General features: G+C 40.7%; 1 protein-coding gene across 3 annotated transcripts in view; it reads left to right on the top strand.

The window, feature by feature from the left end:
- LOC128687133 (uncharacterized) overlaps positions 1 to 23395 on the top strand; it is a 109547-nt gene that overhangs the window by 38034 nt on the left and 48118 nt on the right. For all 3 annotated transcript variants that reach the window (XM_070092801.1, XM_070092799.1, XM_070092800.1), the window contains exons 3-4: positions 8890 to 9083; positions 20463 to 20640. In XM_070092801.1, coding sequence (XP_069948902.1) covers positions 8890 to 9083; positions 20463 to 20640 — 372 coding nt within the window. The remainder of the gene's footprint in view (positions 1 to 8889; positions 9084 to 20462; positions 20641 to 23395) is intronic.

Genomic DNA, 23395 nt, shown 5'->3' with positions numbered 1-23395 from the left:
TCATTAATACCACAACGACACATTCATGATCCTCAGTAATACCACAACGACACATTCATGATCCTCAGTAATACCACAACGACACATTCATTATCGTCAGTAATACCACAACGACACATTCATGATCCTCGGTAATACCACAGCGACACATTCATGATCCTCAGTAATACCACAACGACACATTCATGATCCTCAGTAATACCACAACGACACATTCTTGATCCTCAGCAATACCACAACGACACATTCATGATCCTCAGTAATACCACAACGACACATTCTTGATCCTCAGTAATACCACAACGACACATTCTTGATCCTCATTAATACCACAACGACACATTCATGATCCTCAGTAATACCACAACGACACATTCATGATCCTCATTAATACCACAGCGACACATTCATGATCCTCAGTAATACCACAACGACACATTCATGATCCTCATTAATACCACAACGACACATTCATGATCCTCAGTAATACCACAACGACACATTCATGATCCTCAGTAATACCACAACGACACATTCATGATCCTCAGTAATACCACAACGACACTTTCATGATCCTCAGTAATACCACAACGACACATTCATGATCCTCAGTAATACCACAACGACACTTTCATGATCCTCAGTAATACCACAACGACACATTCATGATCCTCAGTAATACCACAACGACACTTTCATGATCCTCAGTAATACCACAGCGACACATTCATGATCCTCAGTAATACCACAACGACACTTTCATGATCCTCAGTAATACCACAACGACACATTCATGATCCTCAGTAATACCACAGCGACACATTCATGATCCTCAGTAATACCACAGCGACACATTCATGATCCACACTAATACCACAACGACACATTCATGATCCTCAGTACTACCACAACGACACATTCATGATCCTCAGTAATACCACAACGACACATTCATGATTCTCAGTAATACCACAACGACACATTCATGATCCTCAGTAATACCACAACGACACATTCATGATCCTCAGTAATACCACAACGACACATTCATGATCTTCAGTAATACCACAACGACACATTCATGATCCTCAGTAATACCACAACGACACATTCATGATCCTCAGTAATACCACAACGACACATTCATGATCCTCAGTAATACCACAACGACACTTTCATGATCCTCAGTAATACCACAACGACACATTCATGATCCTCAGTAATACCACAACGACACATTCATGATCCTCAGTAATACCACAACGACACTTTCATGATCCTCAGTAATACCACAACGACACATTCATGATCCTCAGTAATACCACAACGACACTTTCATGATCCTCAGTAATACCACAACGACACATTCATGATCCTCAGTAATACCACAACGACACATTCATGATCCTCAGTAATACCACAACGACACTTTCATGATCCTCAGTAATACCACAACGACACATTCATGATCCTCAGTAATACCACAATGACACATTCATGATCCTCAGTAATACCACAACGACACTTTCATGATCCTCAGTAATGCCACAACGACACATTCATGATCCTCAGTAATACCACAACGACACTTTCATGATCCTCAGTAATACCACAACGACACATTCATGATCCTCAGTAATACCACAACGACACATTCATGATCCTCAGTAATACCACAGCGACACATTCATGATCCTCAGTAATACCACAACGACACATTCATGATCCTCAGTAATACCACAACGACACTTTCATGATCCTCAGTAATACCACAACGACACATTCATGATCCTCAGTAATACCACAACGACACATTCATGATCCTCAGTAATACCACAACGACACTTTCATGATCCTCAGTAATACCACAACGACACATTCATGATCCTCAGTAATACCACAACGACACATTCATGATCCTCAGTAATACTACAACGACACATTCATGATCCTCAGTAATACCACAACGACACATTCATGATCCTCAGTAATACCACAACGACACTTTCATGATCCTCAGTAATACCACATATGACACATTCATGATCCTCAGTAATACCACAACGACACATTCATGATCCTCAGTAATACCACAACGACACTTTCATGATCCTCAGTAATACCACAACGACACATTCATGATCCTCAGTAATACCACAACGACACTTTCATGATCCTCAGTAATACCACAACGACACATTCATGATCCTCAGTAATACCACAACGACACATTCATGATCCTCACTAATACCACAACGACACTTTCATGATCCTCAGTAATACCACAACGACACATTCATGATCCTCAGTAATACCACAACGACACATTCATGATCCTCAGTAATACCACAACGACATTTTCATGATCCTCAGTAATGCCACAACGACACATTCATGATCCTCAGTAATACCACAACGACACTTTCATGATCCTCAGTAATACCACAACGACACATTCATGATCCTCAGTAATACCACAACGACACATTCATGATCCTCAGTAATACCACAGCGACACATTCATGATCCTCAGTAATACCACAACGACACATTCATGATCCTCAGTAATACCACAACGACACATTCATGATCCTCAGTAATACCACAACGACACATTCATGATCCTCAGTAATACCACAACGACACATTCATGATCCTCAGTAATACCACAACGACACATTCATGATCCACACTAATACCACAACGACACATTCATGATCCTCAGTAATACCACAACGACACATGATCCTCAGTAACACCACAACGACACATTCATGATCCTCAGTAATACCACAACGACACATTCATGATCCTCAGTAATACCACAACGACACATACTTGATCCTCAGTAATACCACCACGACACATTCATGATCCTCAGTAATACCACAACGACACATTCATGATCCTCAGTAATACCACAACGACACATTCATGATCCTCAGTAATACCACAACGACACATTCATGATCCTCAGTAATACCACAACGACACATTCATGATCCTCAGTAATACCACAACGACACATTCTTGATCCTCAGTAATACCACAACGACACATTCATGATCCTCAGTAATACCACAACGACACATTCTTTATCCTCAGTAATACCACAACGACACATTCATGATCCTCATTAATACCACAACGACACATTCTTGATCCTCATTAATACCACAGTGACATTCATGATCCTCAGTAATACCACAACGACACATTCTTGATCCTCATTAATACCACAGCGACACATTCATGATCCTCAGTAATACCACAACGACACATTCATGATCCTCAGTAATACCACAACGACACATTCATGATCCTCATTAATACCACAGCGACACATTCATGATCCTCAGTAATACCACAACGACACATTCATGATCCTCATTAATACCACAACGACACATTCATGATCCTCATTAATACCACAGCGACACATTCATGATCCTCAGTAATACCACAGCGACACATTCATGATCCTCAGTAATACCACAGCGACACATTCATGATCCTCATTAATACCACAACGACACATTCATGATCCTCAGTAATACCACAACGACACATTCATGATCCTCAGTAATACCACAACGACACATTCATTATCCTCAGTAATACCACAACGACACATTCATGATCCTCGGTAATACCACAGCGACACATTCATGATCCTCAGTAATACCACAACGACACATTCATGATCCTCAGTAATACCACAACGACACATTCTTGATCCTCAGTAATACCACAACGACACATTCATGATCCTCAGTAATACCACAACGACACATTCTTGATCCTCAGTAATACCACAACGACACATTCTTGATCCTCATTAATACCACAACGACACATTCATGATCCTCAGTAATACCACAACGACACATTCATGATCCTCATTAATACCACAGCGACACATTCATGATCCTCAGTAATACCACAACGACACATTCATGATCCTCATTAATACCACAACGACACATTCATGATCCTCATTAATACCACAGCGACACATTCATGATCCTCAGTAATACCACAGCGACACATTCATGATCCTCAGTAATACCACAGCGACACATTCATGATCCTCATTAATACCACAACGACACATTCATGATCCTCAGTAATACCACAACGACACATTCATGATCCTCAGTAATACCACAACGACACATTCATTATCCTCAGTAATACCACAACGACACATTCATGATCCTCGGTAATACCACAGCGACACATTCATGATCCTCAGTAATACCACAACGACACATTCATGATCCTCAGTAATACCACAACGACACATTCTTGATCCTCAGTAATACCACAACGACACATTCATGATCCTCAGTAATACCACAACGACACATTCTTGATCCTCAGTAATACCACAACGACACATTCTTGATCCTCATTAATACCACAACGACACATTCATGATCCTCAGTAATACCACAACGACACATTCATGATCCTCATTAATACCACAGCGACACATTCATGATCCTCAGTAATACCACAACGACACATTCATGATCCTCATTAATACCACAACGACACATTCATGATCCTCATTAATACCACAGCGACACATTCATGATCCTCAGTAATACCACAGCGACACATTCATGATCCTCAGTAATACCACAGCGACACATTCATGATCCTCATTAATACCACAACGACACATTCATGATCCTCAGTAATACCACAACGACACATTCATGATCCTCAGTAATACCACAACGACACATTCATTATCCTCAGTAATACCACAACGACACATTCATGATCCTCGGTAATACCACAGCGACACATTCATGATCCTCAGTAATACCACAACGACACATTCATGATCCTCAGTAATACCACAACGACACATTCTTGATCCTCAGTAATACCACAACGACACATTCATGATCCTCAGTAATACCACAACGACACATTCTTGATCCTCAGTAATACCACAACGACACATTCTTGATCCTCATTAATACCACAACGACACATTCATGATCCTCAGTAATACCACAACGACACATCACACGATATATACCCTAAAGGGGGTATATCTCTCAGCCTATATATGCTGAAAGTCTACTTTAATCCCTATTTTAAGGATTACAGTATTCGTGTCTGGTGAAAAGGTCACCATGCAGCCTCAGTGAGTCTAGTGTAGTCGATAGGCTTTAAACCCCATTAAGCAAGCAACCAATGACACACCAGCTGGCTGCCTTCATAGTACAGTACTCACCGCAACCACTAGATGAGTTTAAACCATTTCCTATAAGTAAATAGATGAGTTTGTAAGAAGGTTGGTCAGGGTAATTAATACCTCTTTATAATTCTTATATATTTGGGCAATGTCGTTAAATATTAATTGTTGTGTCTTCCTTAGGAGCTATGTGTCTTCCTTAGGAGCTATGTGTCTTCCTTAGGAGCTATGTGTCTTCCTTAGGAGCTATGTGTCTTCCTTAAGAGCTATGTGTCTACCTTAGGAGCTATGTGTCTTCCTTAGGAGCTATGTATCTTCCTTAGGAGCTATGTGTCTGCCTTAGGAGCCATGTGTCTACCTTAGGAGCTATGTGTCTTCCTTAGGAGCTATGTGTCTTCCTTAGGAGCTACGTGTCTTCCTTAGGAGCTATGTGTCTTCCTTAGGAGCTATGTGTCTTCCTTAGGAGCTATGTGTCTACCTTAGGAGCTATGTGTCTACCTTAGGAACTATGTGTCTTCCTGACGAGCTATGTGTCTACCTTAGGAGCTATGTGTCTTCCTTAAGAGCTACGTGTCTACCTTTGGAGCTATGTGTCTTCCTTAGGAGCTACTTGTCTTCCTTAGGAGCTATGTATCTTCCTTAAGAGCTACGTGTCTTCCTTAGAAGCTATGTGTCTTCCTTAGGAGCTATGTGTCTTCCTTAGGAGCTACGTATCTTCTTTGGGAGCTGTGAGTCTTCCTTAGGAGCTGTGTCTTCCTTAGGAGCTATGTGTCTTCTTAGGAGTTATGTGTCTTCCTTAGGAGCTATGTCTTCTTAGGAGTTATGTGTCTTCTTAGGAGTTATGTGTCTTCCTTAGGAGCTATGTGTCTTCCTTAGGAGCTGTGTCTTCCCTAGGGGCTGTATGCCTTAATTAGGAACTGTGTCTTCTTTAGGAGCTATGTGTCTTCCTTAGGAACTATGTGTCTTCCTTAGGAACTATGTGTCTTCCTTAGGAGCTATGTGTCTTTCTAAGAAACTAGGAAGAAGTGTAGATGTGTCTCAGTAAACTAGAGTAGATGTTTCGTCAGTTAGCCAGATTAGATGTGTCCCACTAAGCCAGAGTAGATGTTTCGTTAGTAAACCAGAGTAGATGTTTCGTCAGTTAGTCAGATTAGATGTGTCCCACTAAGCCAGAGTAGATGTTTCGTCAGTAAGCCAGAATAGATGTTTCGTTAGTAAGCCAGAGTAGATGTTTCGTCACTAAGCCAGAGTAGACGTTTCGTCAGTAAGCCAGAGTAGATGTGTCTCACTAAGCCAGAGTAGATGTTTCATCAGTAAGCCAGAGTAGATGTATCCCATTAAGTCAGAGTAGACGTTTCGTCAGTAAGCCAGATTAGATGTGTCCCACTAAGCCAGAGTAGATGTTTCGTCAGTAAACCAGATTAGATGTGTCCCACTAAGCCAGAGTAGATGTTTCGTCAGTAAGCTAGAATAGATGTTTCGTCAGTAAGCCAGAGTAGATGTGTCGTCACTAAGCCAGAGTAGACGTTTCGTCAGTAAGCCAGAGTAGATGTATCCCATTAAGCCAGAGTAGATGTTTCGTCAGTAAGCCAGAGTAGATGTTTCGTCAGTAAGCCAGAGTAGATGTATCCCATTAAGCCAGAGTAGATGTTTCGTCAGTAAACCAAAATAGATGTTTCGTCAGTAAGCCAGAGTAGATGTTTCGTCAGTAAGCCAGAGTAGATGTTTCGTCACTTAAGCCAGAGTAGATGTGTCTCACTAAGCCAGAGTAGATGTTTCGTCAGTAAGCGAGAGTAGATGTTTCGTCAGTAAACCAGAGTAGATGTTTCGTCAGTAAGCCAGAGTAGATGTTTCGTCAGTTAAGCCAGAGTAGATGTGTCTCACTAAGCCAGAGTAGATGTTTCGTCAGTAAGCGAGAGTAGATGTTTCGTCAGTAAACCAGAGTAGATGTTTCGTCAGTAAGCCAGAGTAGATGTTTCGTCAGTTAAGCCAGAGTAGATGTGTCTCACTAAGCCAGAGTAGATGTGTCTCACTAAGCCAGAGTAGATGTTTCGTCAGTAAGCCAGAGTAGATGTGTCTCACTAAGCCAGAGTAGATGTTTCGTCAGTAAGCGAGAGTAGATGTTTCGTCAGTAAACCAGAGTAGATGTTTCGTCAGTAAGCCAGAGTAGATGTTTCGTCAGTTAAGCCAGAGTAGATGTGTCTCACTAAGCCAGAGTAGATGTTTCGCCAGTAAGCCAGAGTAGATGTGTCTCACTAAGCCAGAGTAGATGTTTCGCCAGTAAGCCAGAGTAGATGTGTCTCACTAAGCCAGAGTAGATGTTTCGTAAGTAAGCCAGAGTAGATGTGTCTCACTAAGCCAGAGTAGATGTTTCGTCAGTAACCCAGAGTAGATGTGTCTCGCTAACCCAGAGAAGATGTTTCGTCAGTAAGCCAGAGTAGATGTGTCTCACTTAGCCAGAGTAGATGTGTCTCACTTAGCCAGAGTAGATGTGTCTCACTTAGCCAGAGTAGATGTGTCTCACTAAGCCAGAATAGATGTATCTCTCTAAGAGAAGATGTGTCTCAGTAACGCAGTGGTACATCATGGTATATAAGTGGTACATGGTACATCAGGGTACAACCTGGAGACCTATTCTGAAGCGCTTGTGTGTTTGTGGTACAGCGGTACATATTGGTACATCAGGGGTACATCATGGTACATCAGTGGTACATCCTGGAGACCTCTTCTGGAGAGCTTGTGTGGTTGTGGTAAGTGGTACATCATGGTACAACAGGGGTACATCATGGTACATCAATGGCACATCCTGGAGACCTCTTCTGGAGAGCTTGTGTGGTTGTGGTAAGCGGTACATCATGGTACAACAGGGGTACATCATAGTACATCAATGGCACATCCTGGAGACCTCTTCTGGAGAGCTTGTGTGGCTATGGTACGGTGGTATATCATGGCAATTAACTAGTTAAGACTTACCCATAAAGTCTGTGCATTTATGATGGTGTTCTGCCTTAACTGTTGATGTCGTCTTTGTACTCACCTAAAGATTAAGTAACTTAAAAATGGGAAATAAGTGAAGAGTTATCATAGAGTCTTATATAATTAATAAATTCAGGAATACGACATGACTAATTCTCTTCACGTAATATTTTTTATTTTTATATGTTTGGTAAATATTTCCAGGCCCGGAGGCCTGGTGGCTAAAGCTCCCGCTTCACACACGGAGGGCTCGGGTTCGATTCCCGGCGGGTGGAAACATTTCAACACGTTTCCTTACACCTGTTGTCCTGTTCACCTAGCAACAAATAGGTACCTGGGTGTTAGTCGACTGGTGTGGGTCGCATCCTGGGGGACAAGATTAAGGACCCCAATAGAAATAAGTTAGACAGTCCTCGATGACGCACTGACTTTCTTGGGTTATCCTGGGTGGCTAACCCTCCGGGGTTAAAAATTCGAACGAAATCTTATCTTAACAAACATAAAACATATATATTGTCCAGCTTCTGCCAAGAAATAATCCAAGAGCTCTCATATTAGTTATAATAAACCTAAAATGAAGTCTTTCCAGACCTGAGGTTTCCCTTTAGTACACATAAGCAAGTGTCTCCCACTCAGTACAGTAAATAGCAACTAAGTAAATGTTAATTGTGTCTACTAAATGTTAATTGTATGTACAGGTGGGACGGAGAGCATCCAGGTGGAGGAGCCGCCAGGGCTGAAGGTGTTTGAGAACGGCACCGTGAACGACATAGTGCTTGACTGTCCCTTCGTTCTTGAGGAAGGCGACAGCGCAGGCCTCGTCATCAAGTGGTTTCACCTGACAAACCCAGTAGCAGTCTACCAGTGGATACCCAGCGGCTCTGCCCCGCAGGTCAGACATAACACTATGTAGGCTGCCTTTGAAATTATATGGAGATGTCCTGTTTAAGGGCAATGTGTGGTGTGAATATTATGCAGAAAATTCGGAGTGTGGAAATTAGGAAAAGGTGTGGAGTTAATAAAAGTACTAGTCAGAGGGCAGAAGAGGGGTTGTTGAGGTGGTTTGGTCATTTAGAGAGAATGGATCAAAGAATGACATGGAAAGCATATAAATCTATAGGGGAAGGAAGGCGCGGTAGGGGTCGTCCTCGAAAGGGTTGGAGAGAGGGGGTAAAGGAGGTTTTGTGGGCAAGGGGCTTGGACTTCCAGCAAGCGTGCGTGAGCGTGTTAGATAGGAGTGAATGGAGACGAATAGTACTTGGGACCTGACGATCTGTTGGAGTGTGAGCAGGGTAATATTTAGTGAAGGGATTCATGGAAACCGGTTATTTTCATGTAGTCGGACTTGAGTCCTGGAAATGGGAAGTACAATGCCTGCACTTTAAAGGAGGGGTTTGGGATATTGGCAGTTTGGAGGGATATGTTGTGTATCTTTATATGTGTATGCTTCTAAACTGTTGTGTTCTGAGCACCTCTGCAAAAACAGTGATAATGTGTGAGTGAGGTGAAAGTGTTGAATGATGATGAAAGTATTTTCTTTTTGGGGATTTTCTTCCTTTTTTGGGTCACCCTGCCTCGGTGGGAGACGGCCGACTTGTTGAAAAAAAAAAATCTTGTTCTTTTATACGATCAGACGATGTGTTATTTGAATATCATGGGGAACCTGTCTGAACTACCTGGTTCTCTTCACAATACTCATCTGCTCGGCTATTTTGATGAATTTGTTGTTTTGCTGTTTTCTTTTCCACTAAAATAATTTGACATGTCTGTATGTCTTCATTCATATTCTTCTCTGCTTGCTTACTGAATTCAACATATTTATTAATTTCAGTATTCTCAGACTTCATTTGTACAGTATGTACATATTGTACAATATTACGTGCAGCCAACAGTAACAGCCTGGTTGATCAGACCCTGATCCACCACGAGGCCTGGGCTGAGACCAGGCCGCGGGCCCGTTGACCCCCGAAACCCTCTCCAGGTAAACTCCAGGTACGATGTGTACATATGTACAATATTTCTTTGTTTCTTCTCATGCCTGTATATGCGCTCCTGCGACTTATTGCGTTCACTGCTCTCTTTTTATTTTTACAAAGATCAGTCTTACAGGCTAAGAGATGTTATCCTACCTCAGCTCATTTCAAATCCCAGTACTATCTGAGGTATATCACCCCCTAGGATGCCACCCTCAACAGTCGCCTAACACCCCGATACCTACTTACTGCTAGGTGAACAGGGGCAGCAGGTGTAAGGAAACGTACCCAACGTTCCCAACCGGCCGGTGATCGAATCACGGACACTCAGTATGCGAGCTGAGTGCGCTGTTACTTGGTGTTACATGGCTAGCCATAGTAACATGTTCACTGATACAGTGTGCGAGCCAAGACTCCTGGGTCTTCCGGAGCACTGTTGAGGACTCAGAGAGAGAGATGCTGGGTAAGCGCAAAGGTCACATGGCAGTGCCTCTTGAAGATTCATATCACCATTGCTTGCCACAACATTAGATACTGAAACAAAAGTGCTGGATCGATACTAGTGTTATCCTTGTCATCAAGTTTCAATGTAGAGCCTGCAGCTGGTGTTTTAATTCTATCATTTCTCTTATAGGAAAATGAATACATAGTATAATAACCAGAACTTAGGAGGCTAAAACCTATGATAACGTTTTGGTCTGACCTGGGCCATTAACAAGTCACACTGAAGCGAGAAGGGAAGGAAGCCAGAATATATACATAAGAACATAAGAACATAAGAAAGGAGGAACACTGCAGGAGGCCTGTTGGCCCATACTAGGCAGGTCCTTTACAATTCATCCCACTAACAAAACATTTGCCCAACCCAATTTTCAGTGCCACCCAAGAAATAAGCTCTGATGTGAAAGTCCCACTCAGATCCAACCCCTCCCACTCATGTACTTATCCAACCTAAATTTGAAACTACCCAAAGTCCCAGCCTCAATAACCCAACTAGGTAGACTGTTCCACTCATCAACTACCCTATTTCCAAACCAATACTTTCCTATGTCCTTTCTAAATCTAAACTTATCTAATTTAAATCCATTACTGCGGGTTCTCTCTTGGAGAGACATCCTCAAGACCTTATTAATATCCCCTTTATTAATACCTATCTTTCACTTACACACTTCGATCAGGTCTCCCCTCATTCTTCGTCTAACAAGTGAATGTAACTTAAGAGTCTTCAATCTTTCTTCATAAGGAAGATTTCTAATGCTATGTATTAATTTAGTCATCCTACGCTGAATGTTTTCTAACGAATTTATGTCCATTCTGTAATATGGAGACCAGAACTGAGCTGCATAATCTAGGTGAGGCCTTACTAATGATGTATAAAGCTGCAGTATGACCTCTGGACTTCTGTTGCTTACACTTCTTGATATAAATCCCAGTAATCTATTTGCCTTATTACGTACGCTTAGGCATTGCTGTCTTGGTTTAAGGTTGCTGCTCACCATAACCCCCAAGTCCTTTTTGCAATCTGTATGGCTAAGTTCTACTTCATTTAACTTATAAGTACTAGGGTTATGGGCACTCCCAAGCTTCAGAACCTTGCATTTATCTACATTGAACTGCATCTGCCACTTTTCTGACCAAGAATAGAGTTTGTTTAAATCCTCCTGAAGTTCCATAACATCTACGTTTGAATCAATTATCCTACCTATCTTTGTGTCATCGGCGAATTTGCTCATATCACTAGTAATTCCCTCATCAAGATCATTGATATATATTATAAACAACAACGGGCCCAAGACTGATCCCTGTGGAACGCCACTTGTTACTGATCCCCACTCGGATTTAACCCCATTTATGGACACTCTCTGCTTCCTGTCAGTGAGCCATGACTCGATCCACGAGAGCACTTTTCCCCCAATGCCATGAGCTGCCACTTTCTTTAACAGTCTATGGTGCGGAACTGTATCAAAAGCCTTACTAAAATCTAAGTAAATAATATCAAATTCTTTATCGTGGTCAACAGCCTCAAAAGCTTTACTGAAGAAAGTTAATAAATTAGTTAGACAAGACCGGCCTCTTGTGAATTCATGCTGAGTATCATTAATCAAGCTATGCTTATCGAGATGGCTTCTTATCTCAGCTATAATTGACTAGTAATTTGCCTACAATTGAGGTCAGGCTTATTGGGCGGTAATTTGACGGTAACGACTTGTTCCCTGTTTTAAAAATAGGAATTACATTAACCATCTTCCATATATCAGACACTACACCTGTTTGAAGAGATAAATTAAAAATATTAGTTAATGGTTCAAAGAGTTCCGTTTTGCATTCCTTAAGAACCCTTGAAAAAAACTCATCAGGACCCGGCGACTTATTTTGCTTCAGTCTGTCTATCTGCTTCACAACCATTTCACTAGTGACTGTGATGTTACATAATTTATCTTCTTCTAGCCCACTATAAAAATTAATTACTGGAATATTGTTAGTGTCTTCCTGTGTAAAAACTGAGAGAAAATAATTATTAAAAATCGAGCACATTTCATTCTCTTTATCAGTAAGGTGTCCATAGTTATTTTTAAGGGGACCTATCTTATCTCTAACTTTTGTTCTATAGACCTGGAAAAAACTTTTTGGGTTAGTTTTAGAATCCCTAGCAACTTTAATTTCATAGTCCCTTTTAGCTTTTCTTATCCCCTTTTTAATGTCCCTCTTAATGTCAATATACTGATTCATAAGATGACCCTCACCTCTTTTGATACGCCTATAAATTCCTTTCTTATGCCCTAGTAGATATTTGAGCCTATTATTCATCCATTTTGAGTCATTTCTATTTGATCTAATTTCTTTATATGGGATAAACGTTCTTTGAGCAGCATGTATAGTTTTCAGAAAACTGTCATATTGATAGCTCACTTCGTTACCCCAGTCAACAGATGATAAGTGTTCTCTAAGCCCATCGTAATCTGCTAAGCGAAAATCTGGGACTGTTACTAAGTTATCGCTACTATCGTACTTCCATTCAATGCTAAATGTAATTGATTTGTGGTCGCTAGCACCCAGTTCCTCTGAAATTTCTAAATTATTAACAAGGGATTCATTGTTTGCCATAACTAAGTCAAGCAGGTTATTTCCCCTTGTAGGTTCTGTCACAAACTGCTTCAAAAAACAATCCTGAACTACTTCTAAGAAGTCGTATGATTCTAAATTCCCAGTCAAGAAATTCCAATCAATATGACTAAAGTTAAAGTCTCCTAGAATTACTACATTATCGTGCCTTGTGGCCTTAACAATTTCCTCCCATAGTAGTCTCCCTTGGTCCCTAAGTTTGGGGGATGGTATATCACTCCTAAAATCAGTTTTTCATGCCCCTCTGAAAATTCTATCCAAACAGACTCTGTATGTGTTACTTCAGACTTAATACCCGTTTTATGCAACAGTTCAAGCGATCTCGGACATACAATGCCACCCCACCCCCCTTCCCGATACTTCTATCTACTTGGAACAATTTAAAACCCTGAATATGACATTCCGCAGGCATGTCCCGACTTTTTGAATTAAACCACGTCTCAGTTAAGGCAAATACATCAATGTTACCTGCACTAGCAACTAATCTCAACTCGTCCATCTTATTCCTAGCACTACGGCAATTAGCATAATAAACATTGAAAGACTCTCCTTTCTCTTTACCCTTCCTGCTCATTTCTGTTTTTCTACTAAACCTCTTACTGTTCTTATCACCCAAAGTCCCTGGCTTTTCAATATCTACCTCGTTCTGCTTATTACTAGTTCCCCTAGAACTTGTAATATTACTACACTGGGACTTCACTGTTTTCCTGCCAAAACCCATACCACTAACTATTCCTAGTTTAAAGTCCTAACTGCTCCCTCCACTGCAGTTGCCAGTGCTACCACCCCAGACCTAAATAAGTGAACCCCATCCCTGGCATACATGTCATTTCCGCCATAGAAGAGGTCCCAGTTGTCAATGAATGTTACCACATTTTCCTTACAGTATTTGTCCAGCCAGCAATTGACACCAATTGCCCTGGACAACCATTCATTTCCAACTCCTCTCCTTGGCAAAATACCACATATGACAGGGTTCCCACCCTTACTCCTAATTATTTCTATTGCTGACCTATACCTGCTAATCAGGTCTACGAGAGGGGACAGGGTAAAGGAGTGGTAGAACGGGAGAAGGGGGAAATAGTAGTAGTAGTGGTTGTAGTACTATTAGTAGTAGTGGTGGTGGTAAAAGCAGTAGTGTAGCAGTGGTATTGGTAGAAATAAGACGTTAGTAGTAGCGGAAAACTGGGAACCCTGGTCAACAATTTTTGAAAAGTTGTATGCTTCTTAACTGATTCCACTGCGTTATTTTTGGGTAGTTGCAGAACCCTGACAAGGTCATGGAGTTCCCCTTTTGTTATAAGATGTGGCCTAGAGGAGTGTGCTTCATCAAAGTTTTGGTCACTCTGTAATCCAGCATTGTTTTCTTCCTCCTCACCACTTTCTTCATCTGACTCGAAGGATACGGAAGTTGGTGCATCAGGAACAGGTAGACCTTCTCCATGTGGAACTGGGCGAATACCTGATGGAATGTTTGGATATTGAATAGATCCCTTTTTTTCTTTGACAATCCCTTTTGTACTGGAGGTAACATGCGGAAATAACAATTGTTGTTATGGTCTGTTGGCTCCCGTAATGTCATTGGCACAGCAAAAGGCATTCTTTTCCTCATCCTGTTCAACCACTGGTGAGGGTCAGTAGCACAATTGTTGCAGCATATGTGTGGAGCCAATTTCTTATTCTGGTCACCAATCTTGCATCCAAAATATAGGTGATATGCCTTTCTAACCATAGCAGTTATACGGCGCAGTTATACCACAAATGTAGCAGAAGTTGTCTGCACTATTCACACAAGTACGAAGCATCTGAAAGAAGAAAGCAACAAACAATTAGAAGACAAACAGAAAATATATAGATTGAACATTAAAATGGTATAAAATACCGACAGGTTGTTAGGTAAGACACATATGCAACAGTTAGGTATCTTTATTTCGAAACGTTTCGCCTACACAGTAGGCTTCTTCAGTCGAGTACTCGACTGAAGAAGCCTACTGGGTAGGCGAAACGTTTCGAAATAAAGAAAATATATACATTAATTTTTCATTATAATACTTAGTGACAACTAGCAGAAGTATTTATATCATTCAGCAGGAAAATAAAATGAATGTAATATGACTCACATGCATGTCAATAGCTTGCTCGGTGAATATTTATAAGTTTAAAAAGTGTTTGGTTAAGAAAATCACCGACCTTTCAACTCAAAATATAAAGTTGCAGAGCACAAGCACCTTCTATGACTGTTGGAACAATAATGGTCAGTCAGACTGTGAGTGTGGTAAGAAACACTGTCATAAGCACCTTCTATGACTGTTGGAACAATAATGAAGGTCAGTCAGACTGTGAGTGTGGTAAAAAAACACACTGCCACAAGCCTGCTGGAACCTGTTATGACACGTAGGTCTATACTGAAAAGTAGAGCTAACAAACAATTTTAACTATGATATTCATTATCAGTGACCTAAAATTGCTACTCTGGTCTCGGAAGAATTTTGGTTGTTGACCAGTGTAATGGTAGAGAGTGTAGTATTAGTGAGGTAGTAGTAGTAGTAGTGGAGGTAGTCAATAAGAACAAGAGAACAGAGGAGCTCTGCAGGAGGTCTACTGGCCCATGGGGGGGGGGGTAAGACAATATCGCCTGCGGGACAAAAACCCCTTAGCACAGAACCCACCTAAGCAGAAGACAGTAAAGGTAATGCAAATATACACAAAGTGAAGCGATAGGGAGAGGAAGAGACTAATGTCAGGTCAAGTCACGAGTGCATTTGACAATGTAATGAAAAAAGGAAGGAATCTACAACTGTTAACTATTTAACTGCCAATACTGAGTAGGTCATGAACTGTCACTTCGTCCCCATCAAAGGTGACTCCAGTATCTATATTTCTGAGGTATGAGTCTGAAGTGAAAGGTGAGCACAGTTCTGGTCACCCTATTACAGAATGGATATAAATGCACTGGAAAACGTACAAAGGAGGATGAGAAAGTTGATCCCATGTATAAGAAATCTTCCCTATGAGGATAGACTGAGGCCCCTGAATCTGCACTCTCTAGAAAGGCGTAGAATTAGGGGGATATGATTGAGGTGTATAAATGGAAAACAGGAATTACTAAAGAGTGCTAAAAATATCTAACATAGACAGGACTCGCAGCAATGGTTTTAAATTGGAAAAATTCAGATTCAGGAAGGATATAGGAAAGCACTAGTTTGGTAACAGAATTGTAGATGAGTGAAACAAACTCCCGAGTACCGTCATAGAAGCTAAGACGTTGTGTGGTTTTAAAACTAGGTCGGATAAATACATGAGTGGGTGTGGGTGGATGTGAGTTGGATCTGACTAGCTTGTGTTACTAGGTCGGATGCCGTGCTCCTCCCTTAAGTGAATGTGAATGACCTGACTAGTTCAAGGCATTGGCTTAAACCGGTGGGAGAATTGAGCCTGCCTCGCATAGGCCAGAAGGCCTGTTGCAGTGTTCCATCTTTCTTATGTTCTTAATATAAAGTGAAAATGTTTCTTAATGAAGCCATTAAATCAAAGAGGTGAATAATTAAACTGAATCTTTAAATTAATGAAATTATATCTTAACAAAAATCTGTTTTTTTTTTTTTTTCAAAAAGCCCCACAAGGACTATACAAGAATATAAGTCTATTTGCAGAAATATGAGGATATGTTATTTCAAGATCTGTGTTGGTGGATTTAATGCCTAAACTGGAATGATGTACCCTGGAGGGGCCGCTGGGGCAGTGAGGTACTGATGATGGTAACAAGATGAGCTTTACAGTTATTAAATAGTTTACAAATCAAGAATCTGTTATTAAAACATTGGCGCACGAAATTATCGTAAAAATGTGACATTTGCTAAAGAACATTAACTTCATTATTTGCATAAGATTGGGTACATATTTCACGATGAATGAACACTGGCAGAGTTCATCTGTGGCAGCATCCGCAGTGATATCAGACAAATATTATATACTGACTGCTTGTGGACATGTCCAATTAATAAAGAAAACTCCCCGCCAGTTTATTTAGAAACCCTTAAGTGATTCTCGAAATACTAAAGTTGAGCTGCAAAGCAATCTTGGGCCCCTGACACTTACTGTGTTGTCTCTCAGTGTACTCGTGGCGACCCTGCTTTTCATTGTGGAAATGTTGCATCTCCTGCCGAGTCTTGCTTTCATACGGAGTGATTTTTGTGTGCAAGTTTGGTACCAATCCCTCTAGGATTTTCCAAGTGTATATTATCATGTATCTCTCTCGCCTGCAGTCCAGGGAATACAAATCAAGGGACCTCAACTGTTCCCAGTGATTTATGTGCTTTATCGTACTTATGTGTGTCGTGAAAGTTATTTGTACACTCTCCAGGTCAGCAATTTCGCCAGCCTTGAAGGGGGTAGTTAGTGTACAGCAGTATCCCAGCCTAGACAGAACAAGCTCCCTAGTTTTGAAGGTTCTCATTATCCATCCAATAATTTTTCTAGCAGATGCGGTAGATAAATTGTTGTGGTCTTTGAAGGCGAAATCCTCTGACATTATCACTCCCAAGTCCTTCACAATACTTTTTCGCTCTATTGTATGGTTAGAATTTGTTGTATACCTTGATACAGTTTTAATTTCCTCATGTTTTCCGTATCTCAGTAGTTAAAATTTCTCTTCATTAAACTTCATACTGTTTTGAGTGGCCCATTTGAAGATTTGGTTGATGTCCGCTTGGAGTTCTACGGTGTCTTCGATGGGGGACACTGTCATGGCAATTCGGGTGTCATCCGCAAAGGAAGACACGGAGCTGTAGCTTACATCTCTGTCTATTTCAGGTATGAGGATGAGGAACAGGATGGAAGCGAGTACTATGCCTTGTAGAACAGAGCTTTTCACCGTAGCTGCTTCAGACTTTACTCTGTTTACTATTACTCTATTTATCAGGAAGTTATAGATCCATCTACCAACTTTTCCTGTTATTCCTCTATCACGCATTTTGTGTGCTATTTCACCGTAGCACACTTGTTGAAGGACTTTTCAAAGTCTGTGTATACTACATATGCATTTTGTTTATCCCCTATAGCATCCAGGACCTTGTTATAGTGATTCAGTAGCTGGGACAGGCAGGAGCGACCTGCTCTAAAGTCGTGTTGCCCTGGGTTGTGTAACTGATGGGTATCTAGGTGGTTGGCGATCTTGCTTTTTAGAAATCTTTTCAAAGATTTTTATGATATGGGATGTTAGTGCTATTGGTCTACAGTTTTTTGCATTTGCTTTACTGCCACCTTTGTAGAGTGGGGCTATGTCTGTTGATTTTAGTGGGAGTGGGATGGCTCCTGTGTCCATGCTTCCTCTCCATAGAATGCTGAATGCACGCGATAGTGGCTTCTTGCAGTCTTTGATGTACACAGAGTTCCACGAGGCCAGGGCTGGGGCAGAGTGCAAGGGCATGTTATTTATTGCCTTTTCAGAGTCTTGTGGTGTTAGGATAATATCAGAGATTTTTGATAATATCAGAGATTTTGGGTCTCGTTCATAAAGAATTCATTTGGATTGTCGACCCTTAGCCTTAGTAACGGCTCGCTGAACACTGAGTCGTATTGGGACTTTATTATCTCACTCATTTCATTGCTGTCATCCGTGTATGTCCCATCTCGCCTAAGCAGGGGCCCAATACTGGATGTTGTTTTACCCTAGATTTTGCATAAGATAAGAAGTATTTTTTTTTTTAAATTTCCTCAATGGCTTTTAGTTCTTTCTGAGATTCTTGTCTCCTGTAAGATTCCTTAAGCTGAAGTTCGATATTTGCTATTTCTCTGATCAGTGCCTCCCTTCGTATTTCAGATATATTGGCCCCTCTCAGCACCTCTGTGATTCTTTGCCTTCGTCTGTATAGGGAGCGTCTCTCTTTCTAGTCTACTAATGGACTGTGTCATGAGCAGACCTCAAGAACCACAGAGTTATTTTTTTCTAAGCAAAGGTTCGGATCCGTGCAGTTTAGGATATCTTCCCAGCTTGTTTCATTTAGGACATGGTTGACTTGTTCCCATTGTATGTTTTTGTTATTGAAATTGAATTTTGTGAAGACACCCTCATGACTGATCGCATTTTGCTGGTCAGAAGCCCTGTGCATACATGTCTGTACTTCTATTATGTTGTGATCTGAGTGTATTGTCTTTGATACGGTTATATTACGTATCAAATCGTCATTGTTAGTGAAGATGAGGTCCAGCGTATTTTCTAGTCTTATAGGCTCTAATATTTGCTGGTTTGAAGTGAATTTGGTGCAGATATTTGATAGCTTGTGTGTGTGTGTGAATTTACATATGAATTGCCTCTTGGGGTGATCTCTGCTAAAATATTATTTGCTACACTCCTCTATTTTATGTGTCTCAAGTTGAAAGCTCCCAGTAGCTAGATGTTTAAGGCAGGAATTGGGAGATTTTCCAGACAGTGGTCGATTTTCAAAAGCTGTTCCTGGAATTGCTGGAAAGTTGCATCCGGAGGCTTGTATACAACTACAATGACAAGGTTTTGGTTTTTGACTTTACCGCCAAAACTTCAACTACATAATTTGAGATGTTTAGTAGTTCTGCAAATGAGCGACTCTGTGACGTACAAGCCAACCCCCTCTTGTTGCTTGTTTAGTCTGTCGCATCTGAATAGGTTATAACCCGGGATCCATATTTCGTTGTCAAAATGATCCTTTATGTGGGTCTCTGTGAAAACTGCAAACATTGCATTTGACTCCGTGAGCAGTCCCTTGATGTAAGGAATTTTGTTTGTTGACGGCTAGAGACCCTGTATGTTTGCAAAGATAAATATCGTTATGTTGATGGAATTTAGGGGGGTTTTATTTGGTGGCTTTAATATCTGTTCTTCTGGAGTGGAGGCCATTGTTTAATAAATTTTATAATTTTAGGTTGGTTTGGTATATGTGAAAATTTCTTACCTAACTTAGACATGTAAAAACAGTTATCCCGACATTGGTAAGAGGTATATATATTTCAGTGTGTATACTCTAAGTTTACTTTAATCGTTATTTTAGGGATTAAAATATTCTTTATTGTTAGTGTATAGGTGAATTGCATCCTTAATAACCTCCTTATCTTCGCTGAGCTTTAAACATAAATAGTGTGCATATGGTGTGGGTAATGTTTATGTGGTGCTCCACTGACGAGTGTTGCGTGTGGTGCAGGCAACTGGCATCCTGGAGGGTCGTGTGGACCTCGAGTACCAGGTCTCTCAAGACAACTACCACCGGCACCGAGCACTCAGGATTCTTCAACCCACCACCGAGCTCACCGGACAGTACACGTGTTCCATCTCCTCCTTCAACGATGAAAAGTTGTACAAACAAAATCTCATCATTTACAGTGAGTGATCCGAGAAATCTCCGTTTTTATATAAATTATAATAATATTTAACAATAAATGTAAACTGATATATATATATATATATATATATATATATATATATATATATATATATATATATATATATATATATATATATATATGTATGTATGTATGTATGCAAAAACTAAGTCATTAGTAATATTAATGAGGTACTGGCAAACAGAAATTTTTTTCAACAATGCTCCTTAAATAACTCTGATGCTGATCATTTACTCCTTGTTGCTCTCTAACAGGTATAGGAGGTTAGGTTAGGTTAGGTTAGGTTAGGTTAGGTTAGGTTAAGTTAGGTTAGGTAAGGTTTGTCAGGAAACAGGACAAGTGTTTCCTGACGCGGGTCTTAGTCATATGATGACCCGCCGTTGGAGCTTTTGATCATCTGACCGAGGCCTTCCGCTGGCTTACCGGTCCACCCCTTTAAAAAAATAAGGTTTTAAGTAAAATGTATAGGATGCATCAATACCCACAACATACTGTGAAATAAAGCAATGATGCCACACTTAGGACATTTATTAGGAGACGTGTCGCCCAGTGGCAACGTTTCTCCTCGGGAGAAACGTTTTCCAATAAATGTCCTAAATGTTACAAACGTGTCTATTGTTTACACTTGTTGCTTTATAAGTCACAGGCACGTTGTGTTGAGCAATATCACCTCTGTCCTTCCTGCACAAATTCTTCAGTAACCATCAACTAACAGGCAGCACTTACCCATCTATAGTGAATTAAGTCACTTTGGCAAACCTCCAAGACAATTCCACTATATTTAGCAACTCTGGCATTTCACATATTTGCTAAATATTCATAAAGTTTAGATATGTTAACAGTGGCGTGCAAAGGGGGGGGGGATACCGAAGGGGCGGTGGCCCCGGGCATCCAAATGGGGGGGGCGGGGGCATCCAATTAGAGAGGAAAATGAGGTAGTGAAATAAGATAGTGATTTTCAAGGACTCAGTGACCAGTTTTCATTTCTTCTGAACTTGAATTCAGTAGTAACTGAAGATGAACAAGAAAGAGAGAAATTAAAAAAAGAATGCTCAGACTTTGCAAATTATTATGATAATAATGTGGCAGCCATTCAGTTATATGACGAAATTATTGATTTTGTGATGCTCCTTCAAGATGTCTCTCCCACGCTGTGTTTCATACACTTTACTGTTTACAATCACATTTTCAGTCGAAAGTTGTGAAAGGTCATTTTCAAAACTGAAATTAATAAAAACATATCTGATGTCTTGATTGTCACAGGAGCGACTGATCAACCTGGCTTTAATAAGTATTGAAAAAGAATTTCTCACAGCTGATGTAAAAAGTGAAGTAGGTCAAGTATTTTCTGAGAGGAGGAATCATTTGAGGAAAAGAACTTAATAAATTTGGTTGATTTGTATTTAAATCGAATAAAGTGTTTATTTCATGTTTCCTCTGTGTTTACATATTCAAAATATCTCCCTTTCTCACAATATTTCTCAGTACTAGGCCTTATACTTGAGTCTTTGGGGCATACAAGCAAGGAGTTGGCCCGGGCATCACCAGACCTCTGCACGCCACTGTATGTTAGTGAACTAAGACGAGGCAGCTGGTATATACCAGATGTATATGAAGTTTTCGCTGATTTTCCTGATTCATTCATTGTTTATTATTCAACCCAGGTAAACGACCTTAAAAGTCATCTACCTGGGTTAACCACCACACTCACAAGGTCGTCTACCTGGGTTGACCACCACACTCACAAGGTCGTCTACCTGGGTTGACCACCACACTCACAAGGTCGTCTACCTGGATTGACCACCACACTCACAAGGTCGTCTACCTGGGTTGATCACCACACTCAAGGTCATCTTCCTGGGTTGACCACTATACTCACAAGGTCGTCTACCTGGGTTGACCACCACACTTACAAGGTCGTCTACCTTTGATGTAATCATCACAATATTGATACACAATACCGACAAGATGATGAATTAGACACATGTGCAACACCTGGTGATCTACATTTGAAGACTTTTTCACCAACCAGTGACTTTATCAATTCAATTCCAAAATGACTTGCGAGGACAGGGAAAGAGGAGGTAATCAGTCCCTGGCAGCCGGTGTTCGCTACCTTAGTCTTGATGACTCTGATTGTTAGGTAAAAAGACACAAATGCAACTAATGCGACACTTTACTATGGCAACGTTTCGCTCTCCAGGAGCTTTATCAAGCCGTTGCAACAATAGAGGGACAGAGAGGGTATATATAGGTGCAGAGCGAGGTGAAAGCATAATATAATCGTTGTAGGTAGTAGTAGTAGTACTTGTGGTGGTAGTAGTAGTAGTACTTGTGGTGGTAGTAGTAGTACTTGTGGTGGTAGTAGTAGTAGTACTTGTGGTGGTAGTAGTAGTAGTAGTACTACTTGTGGTAGTAGTAGTAGTAGTACTACTTGTGGTAGTAGTAGTAGTAATGGAAGCAGCTAAGTGATGGAGGGGTTTATTGCTTTCAAGAGAATTCTTGCTAATACTTCAGAGATGATGAAGCTGCCTTTATTCTGTTTAATTGTGTTAGAAATAGCGGTTACTGATGATTCAAGGCATTTACGTTTTCGTAAATTGGGTTCTGTAATAACTAGTCGGGCGTCGTTGAATTTCATCAGGTGGTTGGCGGGATTCCGGGGTTGTACACAGGCGTTGGTCAAGTTATCGTTCATACATGCATTAATATGAAGATTGAGACACTTATGCAG

Source organism: Cherax quadricarinatus, chromosome 40, assembly GCF_038502225.1.
Source record: "Cherax quadricarinatus isolate ZL_2023a chromosome 40, ASM3850222v1, whole genome shotgun sequence".
NCBI classification, from domain to species: domain Eukaryota; kingdom Metazoa; phylum Arthropoda; class Malacostraca; order Decapoda; family Parastacidae; genus Cherax; species Cherax quadricarinatus.
The sequence above is the reverse complement of the archived record's forward strand: the minus strand, read 5'-3'. Positions and strand labels throughout refer to the sequence as shown.